Source organism: Tympanuchus pallidicinctus, unplaced genomic scaffold (genome assembly GCF_026119805.1).
Source record: "Tympanuchus pallidicinctus isolate F22 unplaced genomic scaffold, pur_lepc_1.0 scaffold17, whole genome shotgun sequence".
In the NCBI taxonomy this organism is placed as follows: Eukaryota; Metazoa; Chordata; class Aves; order Galliformes; family Phasianidae; genus Tympanuchus; species Tympanuchus pallidicinctus.
This window is the reverse complement of record NW_026294690.1, coordinates 2,137,641-2,155,447: the sequence shown is the minus strand read 5'-3', so window position 1 is coordinate 2,155,447 and position 17,807 is coordinate 2,137,641. Positions and strand designations below refer to the sequence as shown.

The following is a 17,807-nucleotide window of genomic DNA, read 5'->3' as shown; positions in this document are numbered from 1 at the left end:
ATTAACACAACCTTGTTTTGCTTCTTCAAGTGGGAGGGTGGAGTACATTTCAGATGAGGACACTATTGAGAGGTTAAAAGGATGATTTAAAAGCTGGTAAGAGGCAGGGATGAACTTCAGATCATCACAGCTTCTCTGTTTCCTTGCTGTGGAGATCAGGAAAAACAAATGAATGACAACAGCCAGCAAAATCCAAAGGGACAAAAACCCACCATGGGACCCCACTGAGAATTTTGCAATTTTTAAATACAAATTTTGAGAATGTGCATCTGAGAAATCTCTTTCTGAATATGCTGTACTGATTAAACTCAGTCTAGAATTGCTCGGTTACTTATACTTTTGAGCCCTTTCCAGTGAAAGAAATTTTCCATCTAACTTCAGTTACCTAAAACACGATGATTAGATGTACTCATTACAGCATGCCAGCAGGAGGCCAAACCACTGAACACGAGGGGAAAATAAGAGCAGATTGTCAGTATATAAGAGGAAATAGGTTGAGTATCTGAGATGGTGAATATTACACGCATTTAAATACAAAAGGCCTTATGATTCCAGAAAAGATCCTTAATTTAAATGAGCTCGTGGTCCTCAAGTCATATTCTGGGTTACACATATCAACTTCAAACCCTCCTGATGGTTTGTACCTGAGAACATACCATGCAAGTAGTACCATCATTAGCAGATCTCCCACTCCAGTACCTCTTTCCTCAGCTGAGGGCTGTATCTCTGCATCAGCTCTGCTGCACTGCAGGCACAATGTCCTGAAATGGGGCAGATTTCTCACCTGATTCTAACAGAAGGAGCAATATCAGCAAACTCACCTCTCCTGTGACTCACGTTATTACATGAGGCACTCCAGTGATTTGAACAAATCTTAGGGAAAAAACAGTGTTTTCCTACCACAATAAACAAACAGCCTACAGAGTTGCTGGCATATAAATTGTGACCTTCTCAGTCCCATTCAACACCACAGAAAGTCTTCTTGGGGTTTATTCTGTGGCAATACCCACTGCAAACACAGTGCAAAACAAAGACTGGACGGTAACAGTGTTACCCCCCCTTCCCTGGCTTTTTAATTTGTGAATTTGGGGTGAAACTGCTGTAGCTGTAAAAGCACTACACATACTTTCTAATACAAGGCAGCTGCTGCCGTTCATTAATCAATACAAAGAGAGTTTTCTTTCAGGAGCAGAAAAGAGATGCACCATACAGTGTGAACAGCATATACACCCAACTACATCACCTCTCAGCACAAGATCTTTTCCATGACAAGCACTCTGTGGACTCTGCAGGCACAAGAGCTGTGCTTCAGTCATATGAATCAACTCTTCTTCCACCTCTTCTCTGCAGAGCTAGAGGTGACTTTAACCCAAAGAGCAAAACACTTTCTAGAAGGCACTCAAGTTTTCCTCACTGACTTAAAAGAAAGAAAATATTTCTCAGCTATACCAAAGGATAACACATTCCATTACGCCCTACCACTATCACATGATGTAAAAAGTTAGCCCCCCTCCTGCTTATAAGCTCCCTCAAGCACTGAAGGCTGCAATGAGGTCTCCCCAGAGCCTCCTCCTCTCCACACTGCACACCCCCAGCTCCTTCAGCCTGCCTCCATAAGAGAGGCACTCCAGGCTGCTGAAAACATCTTGAGAGGGTTCCATGGAAAAACAGGATTAGCATGGTTTCCTCCTGCTGTCTCTCTTCTTCCTCGCACGGCTATTTTTAACCCAGGTCAGCTCACTGCTGTGACTCACAGCACGGCCTCATTTACAATCAGGCCTCCACACAAGGACACAGCGACTCACAGCACGGCCTCACAGCGACTGCAAATGAACACACAGGGCTGCAGTTGAGCTAACGCTTCTGGTTCAGTGCAGGAGCAGAGATGAACTCAGACACAGCAGCTTTCTGAGAAGGAACATGCAACAGGTTACAGGAAAACATCTTTGTTGCCATTTCCTAGCTCATCAAAGGAAGAGTACCCTGCTGGGAGAGGGGCAGCAAGGAGCATCTCCATGCTGGACTTAAGGAAAGATCTCTATAACATCATCCTTCTTGCTTTTCTACATTCTTAAGTTATGGAGAAAGGTTTGCTTGCAACTTAACGCCTTAAAATATCCCAACATACAGACACCAAATGCCCTTCATAGCACCTTAACCAGCCTGATCTTCAGCTGCAATTGAAGAAAACAAATGATCCGACAAGAACTTTCAGAAACAGTCTGGCATGACTCCTCAGCAGCGAGTTCACAACGGATAGCAGGACAGAACAGCACCAAACAGCACGTCACAGCATCCCACTCACTGCACCCAAGGACACCACTGCACAATGCTCTTATACAAACAGCAAGCTTGCAGTGGAGTAGCCTCATAAGAGAAAGAGGAGGCTTCTCATTGGATCTCATTGGACCTCACAAGCTCCAGGCTCAGCAGCTAACTCCAAAGTCTGCTTTGCATTTCATGTGCTGTACTTCCCATCTTTTACCAGCTGCCATAAAGGAACACGACCTTTGCTCTCCACCCAGATGATCCAGGTCATCTCATCCACCACGTGCACTGGAAACATCAAGCACAACTGAACCTGCAGCTTCACCACAGGCCCCCGTGCTCCCCAAAACAAGTCCTCTGCACCTGGACACAGACAGAGCAAGCACTGCTCTTGCAAAACCCCTGCCATGGTTAGCTGGGTGCTGTAACACCCACGTTGGTTCTCAGCACTCTCTGCATCGTGGCATCTTCCCACTTTACTCACACAAAGATGTCGTCTTTCGGCATAATGTGATTTAAACCTTCATCCGCCTGGAAGATTTTGTGGAACCGATGGTTATACACATCTGTCACCACCATCTGGAACAGCAAGTGAGAGGTGCAAAGAGATTGCAGTAAATATTTACATAAATTCATGCGTGCTAAATTCAAGCAACACTTGGTTGTTTTTTTTCCCCATGAGAATTTTCAGCACCTGTAGCATCAGTGCTCTGTTTTCCTTAACAGCACCAGGAGCTCATCAGCTGCTTTCATTAAGGTGGATCAGAAAAACAAAGCAAGTAACAGACTGATTTTACAGAGGTACTGAAGAGATGAGATACTACAGCTGCAAGTCTGTCTGCTGGCAACAACAGCTCAAATTAACATTTTAGACAAAGACCACTCCATCTATAACTCGCTAAGTATTGACATAAATTGAAGTGTTACACTGATATCCTGAAAATCTCCCCCATCACCTACAAAACCATTCATTTTATAAAAAGCTCACCCAATTCCTTTGTTATTATAAGGACATCCAAGGGGAGGTGGCCTCAAAACAGGCTGAGCAACTCACATTACTAAGAAATTACAGTGTCAGAAACACTAGAGAGGGAGGTGGGTGGCTAAACAGGTGGTTTCCATGCCTTTTTTTTTTTTAATATTTTTCAGTCAAAAATTGCATTCAAACCTCTCATAGAGTAATAACAGAAATATATCCTTCAGCTCATTACACATTTAAAAACTACGACATCAAAATGCCTCTAGAACAGCAAAGATTTATCAATGTCACCACACTGCATTTATCCTTACGTTTTCTGCAGGAACCCCAGAAAGTTTGGAGAGTGATTCGCAGAGATCTGAGATGGCCCCCATCATTGGCACCACAACCCGGTACTAAAAAGAGAGATAATGCTTAGCAAAGGCAAAACAAACTTGTGTACACAAATGGATATGAAAACACAGCTTGGAATGCCTAGTTCTGCTCAAGGTCACAGCCAGCCTTTCCTCCTTTGGGAATCAGAACCGTATGCTTTAGAGAAGGACTCAAAGGCACACAGGCACTTGGAGGGAGCCACATGGAGCACACCTGCCTTGACTACACAGAGTTATGTTTCACTATTATTCACCAGGATCTTCTTGGTTATGCCATCCATCTGTACCCTCACCCGTGGTCATCACAGGCTTACAGTTCACTTCCTCTTAGCACAACCCACGTAGTGGAGACACTTTTTCTCCTGTGACACACACCAGAGGTGAAAGGCAGTGGTGCATATCTCTGGCATCTCAACTGGGAGATCACAAAATGCACAGAGTTGCTGTCAGGAGGACAGCAGGTAGGGATGTGAGACTGAACATGGCCAGTTCAGCCAGCAGAGCTCCAGCTGCTGCAACTTTGGTTTATCTCCATTCTTCAAAGCACAATTTACACTTTCAGTCCCTATGCTACTCATTTATGTTTCCCATCTCTTCAGTGAATCCCTCTTCTGTTCCTTCTCTTTACAAAACCTTGGTGATGAGTGCAGCTCTCCTTGACTTCACAGCTGTACAAAAAGCAGAATCAAAATTCACCACCAACTTAGCATACATCACCACTGTGTCTACCAAGCCCTTACCCCCAAGATGACACTATATAAATCAAAGGTTCTAATGCACAACGTATGCAAATACTGCCAAGCAACACCTCAAAAGCCACTTTACTTTTTCCTCTGGTAAATGTCTATCCACCATTAGAGCTTCTGGCTGCCACAGATCTTGTGCACAAGCATGGCAACTACAAGGCTACTTTACGTGTGTGCCCACCTACAGGCTCACTTGAAATAAAGAGAAAGAAAAGTAGATACCAGTACCTATCTCAGAAAAAAGGCAAGCTTTAAAAGCAATCAAATCATACCTCTCTTTTTACAAGAGAGATTTTTTTCCCCCATTTGTATGAAATTGAAAATCCTTACTTGTTTAGAGAAGCTTCACCTTTGCGTTCTTCCAAGGTAATATAAGTTAAACGTGACCATGCAAACACATTCCTGCCTTCACAGAGCAGTGCATCACACAGGTAACCTCACCATAGGAAAAGTTGAGCCACCTCTTTAAAACCTGAGAGGAAGTGACTGGGATAAAGAAATTCCTGCCTTGGTCATGCCTCACCTGGACAGGTCTGCGCTGCGGGTCTGCAAACACCAGGGTAACTTCCAGGAGACGATCTCTCTTCAAAGGCAGTGGAAGGGTTAAGTAACAGAAGGGATCAAAGGTCACAGAAACCTTGGAGCATTTGGGACAAACAAGGGTAGATTTGAAAAGACCATGAAAAATATCCACAATGACAGAATCGTTCCGCAGTCTGTGGTTCTCCCAGGCTTCTTTTGCTACCACCTATAGAAAGAACAGAAATTAAGCATTAACTCTCACAAACACGAGGCACAGCAAGCACGGGGATGGAAGCAAACTCAGGAAGTCAATACATACAGAGAAAATCTTCATAGAAAGGGGGGTGTACACTCTATTTTCAGCCTAACACACCTGGATTTTTCACAGTGAAACTAAGGCCCTGTATCAAGCCAGAAGTACAGCAGTTTGACAACAAGGCAGAAATCTGTGTACTTCCTGCATCGGGGGAAGTGGAAGCACCTAAAGAAAATGAAGCAGAGCTGGGTGTCCTCTTCACCCCACCCACCACCACTGCTTGGAGAAAAAAGGAATAAATATACTTCAAGCATTGTTGTCATTTGCATAAAAAAGCAAAAAAAAAAAACAACCTATAAGCTATTGTCAGTTGAGTGGAAAAATAAATAGTCACATACACTTCCTAAAAAAAAAAATAATAAAAACTGTTTTACCTGGCTTTTATGAGCATTACTGCCACCCTGACTGTGTATTTACTGTGGATTCTGCACTTGTCAGTACACTGCAGTTGTTTGTACCATGACAAAAGTCAGAAACCCAATCAAGAGGAATGTGATTTCACCTACAGAGAGACATTCCACTATTATGTGTCTCATCTCAATGTGGGCACAGCGTTTGCCAACTTCAGAGAAACAGAAGTGTCTGTAAGGGGCTCTCATACCAGTACTGATAGAGGATAAAGGTAGAGAGGAAAAAATGACCATGAGATTTTTCAGGCCTATGTCAAGAAATGGCATCAAAGAATTATTTTCCTGTACCCCTGTAGAGTGGATAACTGGACCCCAAGTGTGTAAAACTGCTTTTATATCCATTCCACAGCACCAGAAAGGAGGAAAAATCAGGAGAAGCCTGTGCAGGAGATGCAGTTGGTTTACTAAACATTAGGAATTCATCCAGATCCACAGCAGGACCACATTACAGTGATTCAACTCCACATAAAACTTAGCTCTGGCTTTGCTTTGTCCAAACCTTTCATACAACCTCAGTGTAACACTTCACAGGTTACACACAGAGAGGCCACAAGGGAGCACAGCTGAGTACCCCAGCCTGTCTGAGTGCTGCTTACCACAATGCTGCTTACAACCCAGGGCACTCATTCAGACAATTTCCTTAGAGTCTCCCTGCACTTCCACATGCATCCCCACTCTCAAAGTCCACAGACAGCATCTGCCTCAAATTGATGCTGACAGCTGCTATCCAGACTACCTGGAAGTTGACAGTGTGATGAGGCAGTCAAGAGACAAGGTTATAGTGGTAACTACAATCTACTTGTCATACAAAAGCTCAGTACAAGATCAAACTTCTTTCTTTTCCACTGAAAACCTATGTCAGAATGGTATGGTAAGGTACTTTCTTGCTCGGCAGGAAGAACAGAGCTCTGCTGTAATACAGAGCAACAGCTTTGTGCTGCAAGGTGCCATGAAGAACCATCTAGGCCACAAGGCATAACAGGATTCTCTCTTCCTGGGTATAGTAGCTTTACAGGGAAGACATTATTGTGGTTAGTGGGCAAGAAGCACGACAAAACCAATTTATACTCCTTCAGGAGCACTGGTTGCCCTATTCTCTAGCAAAGAGCACCATACCGAATCGGGCCTGCCATTGGCATCCTTCAGCTCCAAGTAAGGTTTCTTCTTCACTCTATTTAAATCCTCATGCAAGCCATCTAGAAGAAAAGCCAAGAGCTCCTGGGAATCTTGCTGCTGGTATCCTGAAAACTGAGGAGCAAATCGGCCAACCTGTGTCTGCAACATAACACAAGAGTTAGAGGGGACAAGTATAAGCTGTATGCAAAAGACAGTGGGATAAAAACACAACCTAGCTTTTCCAGACAAACCCCATGCTGCCTTATATTAGCAGCAGACCCCAGAGAACTGAATGCTAACAGAGTAGAGAGTGCAGAGATTAATTTTACCAACCATTTTTCACTTCGTCCCTGAACTACTATGGGAGATGAATGTATTTAGTGCTACAACATGGAGATCTGAAGTAGGAATATTAATTCACAAACCTGCAAACAGTGAGCACGGAAAACTTTTGTGCATGCTGCATTTTTTTTTACTTTATTTCAGAAGCCTACAGCCACAATGCAGAATTACTGCATGACAGCATCTTGAAGGTGAAGACAGAAAGCACCTGCAGGAGAGCTAGCACTGACTGGCTCAAAGCTAAGCTTGAAACCAGGAGTCACCAGTAGTCTGCAGCTAGGTATGAACCTAGAAGATACAACAGGCTGAGTAGCAAGAGCCAGAAACACTGCAGCCAAACACAACCTGTGCTACTCCAAACCACAAGTGCCATATCACAGCACTGCCATTTAACTTCCTGCTTTCACAACCAACAGATTTTCTGTGGTACTCCGTCCAACGAGCAGCTGAAGGAGTGCTCTGTCCAAAGGATCACAGCTCATCTTCTCACCAACACGTGGCACCAAACACGATTCTAGAGTTATGCTCAGCACATTTTAATCACAGTGACAACTGCAAGGAAATCCAAACCAAGGGCTGAAATACTGAAACACAGCAGCAATATTAGAAGCAGCACAAGTAATGCTGCACTGGGAAATAAAAAGCAACACTTACTCCAGTCTTAAATAAGAACAGCCAACGGTAAGACCCTTTTAAAGATGCCCACTACTGTTTACTTCCTCCAAACAGTTTACAGAGTAACTTTAATAGAGATGGATGGTGTGCCACCAACTTCAAGAGGCAGACATTAAAAACATCTTGCTGCTTGAGAGCCACCTGTGACCCTACAGAGGACAATTTCTGTTGTAGGCAGGACTTTTGCTTCAAGTCTCAAAAGCATAAAACTCAGCTTAGAGACTACACCACACAAAACTCAACCAGCAAAAGGATGTGAATTCACAGTTTCAGCTCATTGCTTATTTCATGTATTTGAAATGTTGTTCTTCTTTGCATTACTGGGATTGCACTTACAGAAGCACTTTTAATGTTCCTTTGATGCTTTTATTATGTTGTCCTGGAGCATCTTTGCATTATATTTAGAACAAAAAACATAGTTTAAGTTTTCCTAGGGTGGTTGCACACCACTGCTACATTGCAAGGTTTCAGCTGGAAGCAGCTCTGTGCTGAAGCACTGCCAACACCGAACCAACAGATAACACAGCAGACAAGGAAATGCTTCTTGCTCATTCCACTTTTGCATTTACAACTTGCATGCTGCTAAAAATTAACAGCTGGCAGTGCTCATGACCTTGCCTAGTTTTGTAGCAACAGCCATGGTGATGCATATAAAAACAGCTCTCAGGTTAGAAGGCCATTTACTAAGTAAGGCACAGTGGTAAAAAGCAACAGCCAACTCCAGGTCACGACCTTACTTTCTCAGTTGTTCTTCCTTCCCCACACTCCAAAAAATAGCTCCTTAAAAACTGAAGGAACACTGAAGCAGCTCTGCTGCTTTCAAGACACCAGAATTTGTGGAAGGCACGTTAGCTTCTTCTGCCAAAGTGCAACACTATAAGCACACAGAGCACTTACTTTAAACATACGTGGGGCCACATGAGATTGCCTCCCAGACCAAATCTGCTTAATGAGTTCTGCATAGGCTTCTGCAATTTCTCCTCTCATCCCCAGGGGGTTGCTGTGATTTATTTCAGCTTCGTATTTATCTTCCAGGAAATACTCAGTCAGAGGAGGAGTATTGCTCAGACACTAAAAAAAAACATTAAGGAAATGAACTTACTGCACTGTACTACAAATCTGTGTGACAGTGAAGTAGCAAATCCAACTTTCACATCAGTACACACGCCAGATGTTTAAACAAATCTGGTGAAGCAGACTATTTAATAATTAAAAAAAATCTCTCAGAAGGCAGGATACTTCAACGACTGTAACTGGAACATGGCTGGAAAACAAATTGAAAAATAGAACACCAAAGGCTACAGCATTGAAGAGACTCATTTCTCTTTGTGGATGCCACGCTGGCTACTCTCATGCAGCAGATGTGTCCGCAAGTGCAACCCTTCTCTTTGGAGCAGTTTCTACAAGTTTGTCAAGAGTAAGACACATAAGGCTCTCTGGCCTGCAGCAACTTGGTTTTCCTTCAGAAATTTTTGGTTAATTTGTTCTGTAACTCCCACTGATACTCCATCAACCTAAGAAAAGCTTCTCAGCGTAATGCTGAAGCCTGACGATGCCAAGTCTGCAAGAGACCACAGTTCTGTGCGCTCATCTCACCAGTGCTGCACACACAGCTTGAAACGTTTTCCACGTCTGACCATTCCTGCATAAGCTCTTTTCTTTCCACAGATTCTGACTCATGATCTCTGCGAGATGAAATCGCTCTTGTGCTTAATCTGCAGAGCGCTCTTTTCAAACGTTACCTGTAATGCAGAATTCATGAAGCAAGTATTCCCAAGGTTACTGAGTCCACAAAGGCCAGGCTGGGACAGGGAAGCTGAGTCCCTGCTGCTGTAAGAGTTGCAGGCAAATCCAGAACCTCTGAAAGAAAGACGACACCAAGTACTCCGCAATGAGTCGACCCAGTCTTGGTCATTTTGAAGACTTGCATCAAATGTGTAAAAGAATTGATTAATGAAAGGCACCAGCCTTCATATTTCTGCTGCTTCACAGTGGCTAGCACCAGATACCAGGATCATGAGATATACACACTAACTTTGGAAACATTAATCACTACAGGGTCTATTATTAATGTATGCCTCAGAACACTTTAATTTCCTCTGTCTACAAGTACACAGCACTCCATGCTAGTGTAGCAACCCAGTGCAAGAGCTCGTGTGATGAGCTGTTAGAGCTAGTAAAGAAATTACAGTTTCCATCTGGAAAGGCTGCTATCACACAGGCAGATGGAGAGAAGAATATAATCCTTTCCCTCACACCCCCAGTCCTCTGAAAATCAGGCCAAGCTCTAGCAGTTAGCAGTATCAGAACATGTGCTACTCTTCTGAGTGAGCAGGGAACAGCAGAACCTAATTGTCTCAAAAGCAAGGTTTGATTAAAGTTACTCAAAGCAGCATCACAGTCCTTTTCTATACAGCCAAGGAAGAGCAGCAGTATTCACACGAAGGACAAAGACACAAAAGATGATTGCAGCTCTTACCCCCTGCCTAGGCTGGAGCTGCTCAGTCCATAGGAATTACTGCTATCACCGTTAGTAATGACAGACGTGGCAGATGCTGAGGAGTAAGAACTTGCTGAGGGTTTTGAAGAGGTAGAAAAGTTTCTGCTAGTTGCAGTGCTTGACCTGGAAGAAAGGAGGAGAAAAAAAAGTAGAAACAGTGCTACTACTTTGGCCACCCCAACACCACCTGCCACAAAACCCCACGGACTTGCCATTTTACAGTGAGCCCCTCACAGATTTCACTGCTATCATCTGCGTGATCATGTTTCCAAAAACACATCTGAACAGAAACATCACACAGAAGCACAAAAGCAGGAGTTGCAATTCTTGCTTAAGGCAAAATTCCTCAGTCAGACCGAAATAAGAATGTATTTCAGATGGCACAAGTAACAGGACATCATGATTTAACTCCACTCATATACCAGCTTGAAACAAACAAAAATTACAGTCTTAATCATCACAAAAGGCTCACCTCATGTTAAAAGCAACAACATCAGTTCTTCTTTACTGAGCACCCAAAACAGAACGGTAATCAGCAGTTTGTCACTGAGCTGGCTGATACAACTCCATCGCCTGCCACTATTGTGGCACCAAGGCCATGCACACAGCAACCCTCAGCACGCTGCAGAGAGGGGTACTGGAAGGGATGCACAGAACCAAGCTGTTTGGGAAGGCAGTACACACTGAAGATGACAAAGGGAACCTGGGTGGTAGCAATCAAGGCTGGCAGAGAGAACATCCCCTGAGAATATGATGGACCTGGTTACCTGGGTTATGGAGAAAGCTGAGATACTCAACGAATGTTTGCCCTCAGTCCTCACTGAGAAGTGCTCCAACCACTGCTCAGTATGCACAAACCAAAGGCAGGAGCTGGGAGAGAACAAAGAACAACCTACTGCAGAAGACCAGGTTTAAGACCACGTAAGGAACCTGAACGTGTTGAAGCCCACAGGGCTTTACAAGATGCATCTGAAGAACCTGAGGGAAGTGGCAGATGAAGCTGCTAAGCCATTAGCCATCATATCTGAGCAGCTGTGACAGTCCAGTGACGTTCTCAGGAAATGGAAGAGGAGAAACATAACCCCCACCTTCAAAAAGGGGAAAAAAAACCAGAAGATCCAGGGAACTACAGGCCAGCTTGGCTCATCTCAGTGCCTGGTAAGATCATGGAGCAGACAGATCCTTCTGGAAGCTGTGCCAAAGCACATGGAAACAGAGGTGACTGATGACAGCCAACATGGTTCAATTAAATCCAGCAGAGCACAAACAATTTGAAACATCAGTAATCACTGCAGTCAGAAATTCCTGCTTCATTCTGCAGCACTGAGCATTTGGATTCAGCTTCTTGTAGGCACTGGCTCGAGTTTTTCTCAATCTGCTGCCTGTGGACTTCCTTATTTCACTTCCACTTCTCGTACAACACAGAACTTTAAGTGCTCAAATCAGCTTTTAACTTTCTCATCGACAGAACACTTTTAAGTCCTCCAGTAACAAAATCACCTGTCAACTGTTCAGCAATCCATTAGATTCCTTCTGAAACCTCATTAACCCACTTTCCACATTTCTTGACAGCCTAAAAGGATGCTATCATTTCACATGCCATTTACCAGCACGTCAGCTAGGAAAAGGAAATCTTCTGATCCACACTCAGGAGTTCCCTGGTGAACCACTGAGGTTATTTTTCATTATGGCACGAACCTCAATGCTGCTACAGGGACTCACATAGGTTGCACAGGTTGCCAGGACTGGAACCACAGCCCCACAGAGCCCAGCACACACTGAGGGCTCACGGTCAGAAACCCCAAACTTCACATCTCACAGCACTGCTGCACATTGCCCCCATTCTGCCAATTATAGTCAGGCATCTCAAGTTCTACCACGCAACCTTTTGAAAACCCACACAGATGGCAAGGGAAGAGAAATCTGTCATTATGCTGCTGCTCTCCAATGATTAATTTAGTACAAAAACTGTGATAAGCAAAAAAAAACCAAAAACCAAAAACCTGCCAAGATGAACTGCTTGGAAAAAAGAAAAAATGAAAAAAAAAAAAGAAAAGAAAGATTTTCAAGTGGTTGGAAGGCATAAGCAAGAAAAGTATTCCAATTCAGCTGATTCAGCTGATGATCCCTTGAGAGCACGTGGGGAAGTTACTCCTTTATAAAGCAGGGATCCAGAAAAGCAAAAACACTATAAGATGCTTCAGGAAAAAAAAAAAAAGGAAGAACAAGCAAAGCTATGGCCATCATGAAATGCCACTTAGAAAGCTCACGTATGCCAGAGTCTCTCCAGCAGAACTGACATAGTCAAAGCTACCCAAAGCAGAGCACCTGCTGCAAGCACACGTGCTTGAAAGTCAAGAAATGAAGGCCTGCCCTTGAAATCTTTGGCACCATTGCTGAAGGGGTCCCTGAGGTCACCAGCACTACAGGGGAAGAAGAGTTTCAAACTCAGAAGGGCATTTAATCATAGAGTGACGTGCATACAAAATACATCAATGGCCTTAAATCACACAACAATTTCTGGCTTGATCACTGAATGGTGCATGAGGTCAAACAGCTGCCTAAGGCAAGACAGGGCAGCTGAAGAAAAAACAGCGTGTGCTCCAAATGAGTGAACTAAGCAACAACCCCTCAACTCCTTTTTAATGAAGAGTGGGTCAGGAAGGAAGAGGTTCACTGAATGTACAGCACCATCAGTAACAGCAGAGTGTCGTTGTTTCTCTTCAGCTGAGATGCTGGCTACGTTTCACTTAGGATTCATAAACCACTCTTAATGAAAAGAAGTACTGAAAAAGTTAAAGATTAAAGTATGAAAAGCAGTTGGAGAATATTCAAATACCAAATAAACCACAAGTGACCAAAAAAAGCATTTATATGAAGATATGCCATAAAATGGGAAGGAAACGAAATAAATTTCAGAGAAGATCACGGCTGACGTGAAGGGAAAGCACAGAGCAATTACAAATGCATTAATAGAGAGCAACAACAGTGACTGGAGAGAGAAAATGTACATCGAGTTCACTGTGATCCTACAGACCTCCTCTTGACCCATTTCCTCAGCATGACATCCCTGAAGTCTGAAATGGTTCTGTACTAGCTGTCACTAACAATCTCATTTTTCCCTCTTCTTCAAACAGCTCCAGTAGGATCTTGATTAAAAATGGAGCAACTTACAAAACCTGCTGCCACTTCAACTGCACCGTACAGAAAAGATTTCCTTTATCAGTATCAAATCTGATGGCCTCAACTTCATTGGATTTTGCCTTTGCAGTGTAACAATGAACAAGTCATTTCTCACCATTGCACATAACTCACACTCTGCTACACACACACAGTATTTCATCACACCCTCATCTTACTCTGAGATTAGAGAAAAGATTCATAGCCATATTTCCAGGGTTCTAATTGGTTGGGTGTTTTGATTTTTTTTTTTGTTAGCTCTTGGGTGTTTTTTTTTGCAGGGGATGGAAGGCTCACGTTTGTCAGGCTGTCTGCATACTGCATTTAATGAGAAACTACTAGAGTGTGGAATATTCACTACTGGCATTCACATGCTGCAATCTTCTTATTTTTTCCTACAGCAGTAGAATACTACAGACTTTTCCTGGGCAGTCTACAGAGGCAGTTTCCTAAGTAATCTAGCTCAACAGAAATAGCACTTCTGTCTCCTAAGCACTGCAGAAACCTAAGCTATTTAATCCTTACACAACCTATCTGAAATGGGCTTTAGGACTGTTGCTAAAACAAGAAACCAGTTGTAGGGCAATAAATAAAGGATATTTACATTGAAGATCTGACATTCTCCAAAACACACAAAACAAACAAATTCACAACAGCCACCAATAACTGGGCCTCCCCAGGGAATGCACACTCACTAAACTCAGCAAACGAGCTGAACTAAACAATGGAAGCCATTACTTTACTCTTACTTTGCAAGGAAAGGATGTTGAGGCCACGTGCCATCTTCATTTTTCACTTCTATTAGGACAAGCTGAAAGAGAGTACAGGTAAAAAAAAAAACAAAGTAGTAACTAAAAAAATCCACTATACATTTCACAAAGTCATCAGTAGAGCAAATATTGATAACTGTGATTGCAGTACTTGACCTGAAAGGAAAACAGTACACGAGCATCTGAAAACTTTAGAGAAAAAGCATTGCTCAAGGAAACCTGCACTGCAAATTGCTGAGCATTATCAGAATGCCAGCATTCACCACAAGCACTGGAAGATAGATGCATCCCTTACCTCCCCATGATAGATGTTTGCATCTTCTAGGGTGACACCCAGCTCGCCCAGCTGCTCGTAGGAGCCATCAAAATGGCTGCTCCATAACCTCACATCCTTCTCAGCTGGGATTTGAAATAGTTTCCGAATTTCTTTCACAAGTGTGGCTGTTCAGGAAGAAAAAGCAACACCAAAACTCCTAAAACACAAAAACTTTTGAAGAAAATAAACTGGGAAGCCAGTCTTCTAGCACCACTATCTGTCAAGGGCTTCTGAGTAGGGAGTGCACTGTGGGAGTTACAATTGCTCCTATAGCTTCTCTAGTACTTAGTGTGAAAGAAAGAAATGCAGTTATTTCAGCCACACATTTGTGCACCAAGCCCTTCATTCAACAGCATTCAGAACCCTTGGGATGCTCCTCCCCAAAGGACAACTTTGGTGGAAGAGCCATGATTTGAAAACGCAGGTTGAGAAGGAAGTGTCTCAGTTATCACCAGCAAGCTGAAAGAAGCCTCTTTATAGACAAATTACAGCTAAAATCCATCAGATGCATTTCAGATGTATTTTCACATCTGAAAATACAAGAATGACACGGAGGGCACGTTTCAGGAAGTAGAGAAGCATAGGAAGAAGCCACTGAGAGGACATCTAAAACATTCACACTCAAGGAAGGAATTACACAACAAGAACAAAAGACTGAAGTGCTTTACACAAACAACACAGAGGTTTCTCAAGGACACTGGTTAGTAAACAACACGTTCTGCAAAGCCTTTAATGACAACTCCCTGCACTGCACAAAGAGTCACTATGACTGGAAGAAACTTCAGGCTGTTCCTAATCTGAGCGTTCAAAGCTGAGTCAACACTGCTTTCAGCCCGGGCTGCTTGGGACACAGCCAGCTGGGTGTTCAAAGCTGGCAAGGAAGGAAAATCCCCATTTGGGCTCTGTTCAAACGCCCAGCTGTTCTGACAGGGAAAACTTTTTCATTATATTCAGTTCAAACCCTCGTGTTTCATATATGACCACCACCTGTTGTTACCTTGCTTTGTGCTGCAGTCAGGAGCTCGCCTCCTCTGTTCTCAATAACCTCCTCACAGGTTCCGTGAGGCTGTTAAGAGGTGCCCCTAAATCCTTTCTTTTCCAGGTCAACCACAGCTCCCTTAGGCTCTACCCGAGATCATGTACTCCAGTTGGACCACCTTACTGCTAGACCTGTTCTAGTCACATCATCTCTCTTGCTCTGGAAGGTACAAAGCACCTCTTGACGAAGCATCAGAACAGCTTAATGCATAGAGAGCTACTTACCAACACTATCTCTTCTGCTGAAGCAGCAGCTGATCACGTTGGAAGCACTGCTGCTCTCACACAGCTTCAGCTCAAGAGGATAAACTTCAACCTCACAGTGCTTTGCATACAGACCAAATTCCATCACCTGCACGCAGAAAGAAGGTGAAAAATAATACGAGTAATAATAAGGTATTCTGCAAGATTAGATATCCCTCTTCATCTACAGACTTTAAATCATATCACAGCAGGAAAAGCAGCACGTCTTGGAGGCCAGTTATATGACAACACCAGTGCAGCAGGAAGAGGAAAAAAAATAGCTGAGAATATCATACCATCTGATACTACAGCTTCACAGCACTGTGGGACAACAGCTGCCCTCCCCCAGACCTGACACCAAGTACTTCTCTTCCCTGAGACCAGTTTTCAGCTCACTGGTGCACAATACTGAACCACTCTGTTCATAGTTAATTCACACAACTTCCCAGCTTCGTGCTATGGTGACTCCACCAGTATTATTTAACTACACCTGGCTGCCTACAAGGGTGTTGCTTTCAAGCTTGCTCTTTTATTCATTTAAATACTATGCTCATTCCCTTCTCTTACTGTTGAGGAGAAATACATACAGCACAATCCTGAAGTCCTGCAACACAGCTTGCAAAAGTGATGCCACATATCTACGTAAACAAAAGCCACATTTAGTTCATTTAAGATTGTACAGGAAAGAAGTGATTTCTCAAGTACTAAACTTGACAAACCTTGAGATCCTTCTCAACGTGGATACTGCAAAATTTACCCTATTAAAAAAATAACATGAAAAACTAACATGTTACTCACACAGTGCTCTGCAGCTAAAAGGTCTAGGAAACTGACACCATACTTCATTGCAGTAGCAGATACAAAGGATTTTTCCCCAAGACATCAGACTTGCTGCAATCCACATCCACAATCTATAGCTGCATTATTTTTAAAAGTGGATTAATTAATTAAGTGGATGAATGAAAAAAAACCCACATACAAAACAACACTTTGCTCAGTTTCGGAAAGAAAAGAAGAATCAAGAATAAGAGATGAAACCTCTGTTGTTGCTTAATGCAAAAGAAACCATTCACAAATTCTGTCTCTTTTTTAGCAGAAATTTTAGCAAGCAGCAGAAATGGAAGAACACCTTTCCAGGAGAAGTTCCTGAGCACATCACTGTGCCTGTTCACAGAACAGCAGCATGGTTTGGGCACACAGTTCTGGTCATTGAAAACAAATCTCCTTCCTTCACTTCTCTGAAGAGCTCTGGCCAGCTAGCTTGCTCTCTGTGCTAAGCTGGCCAAAGGAAAATGTGGGTGATCCCACTGGGCAGCACAACACACAACCACACTGCTATGAACTCCCAAACCCTGCTGTCCCATACTTTGCACACTCATATGATCTGCAACAGGACTTCTGCAGTGACTGTCCCAAGAAACAGTTTGGAAATATGAAATAAGATAAACTAGAGATAAATCTAGTCTTACCCTCCTGTATTTGCTTTCAATTACCAGACACACAGGGACGGAAGAAATCTCAACTTGTGAAGTTATGAGGATGCTTGAGGAATAATTACTTTCCAAATGTTATTTTTTACAGATACTCTGATGCATGAATTGATCCCCATTTAAGCAAAGAGCACCCAAGGATCACACATCTAAGTACGTTCCTTCCACTGCCATGTAGAACATCCTGTCACTAGATACCAACCAGGTTACATCGCATGCAGCCCCGTGCTGCTGTACCCCCCGACCTTTCACTTCCTATTTTTCTCTAACAGAATGCCACATCCCACAGACATGCTATTCTGCTATATTTCTAGGTGCTGTTTTTTAAACAGCAAAATCCACTGTAACTGGCAGGTTATCAACAGAGACTGAAATTCTTGCAGCAAGTCTAGACTTAAAAAAGTTATTTTTAATTGAGCCACGATAACTCAGACTGTCTGCAAAGCAGCGTTTGCTCTAATCTCTAACACTCAACAATTATGGTAACTGAATTGATCTGAAAACTCAAGACTAAAACAAAAG

At 43.1% G+C, this 17,807-nt stretch overlaps 1 protein-coding gene across 2 annotated transcripts in view; it reads right to left on the bottom strand.

Moving 5' to 3' along the window:
- Positions 1-17,807, bottom strand: part of USP4 (ubiquitin specific peptidase 4) — a 31,484-nt gene that overhangs the window by 11,723 nt on the left and 1,954 nt on the right. For both annotated transcript variants that reach the window (XR_008205793.1, XM_052679304.1), the window contains exons 4-13: positions 15,778-15,904; positions 14,494-14,639; positions 14,178-14,239; positions 10,228-10,371; positions 9,491-9,608; positions 8,646-8,819; positions 6,732-6,890; positions 4,891-5,115; positions 3,559-3,642; positions 2,753-2,847 (exon numbers count right to left, since the gene is read on the bottom strand). Coding sequence is in view for 1 of the 2 variants with exons in the window: in XM_052679304.1 (XP_052535264.1) it covers positions 2,753-2,847; positions 3,559-3,642; positions 4,891-5,115; positions 6,732-6,890; positions 8,646-8,819; positions 9,491-9,608; positions 10,228-10,371; positions 14,178-14,239; positions 14,494-14,639; positions 15,778-15,904 (1,334 nt within the window). In the remaining variant the exon portion in view is untranslated. The remainder of the gene's footprint in view (positions 1-2,752; positions 2,848-3,558; positions 3,643-4,890; positions 5,116-6,731; positions 6,891-8,645; positions 8,820-9,490; positions 9,609-10,227; positions 10,372-14,177; positions 14,240-14,493; positions 14,640-15,777; positions 15,905-17,807) is intronic.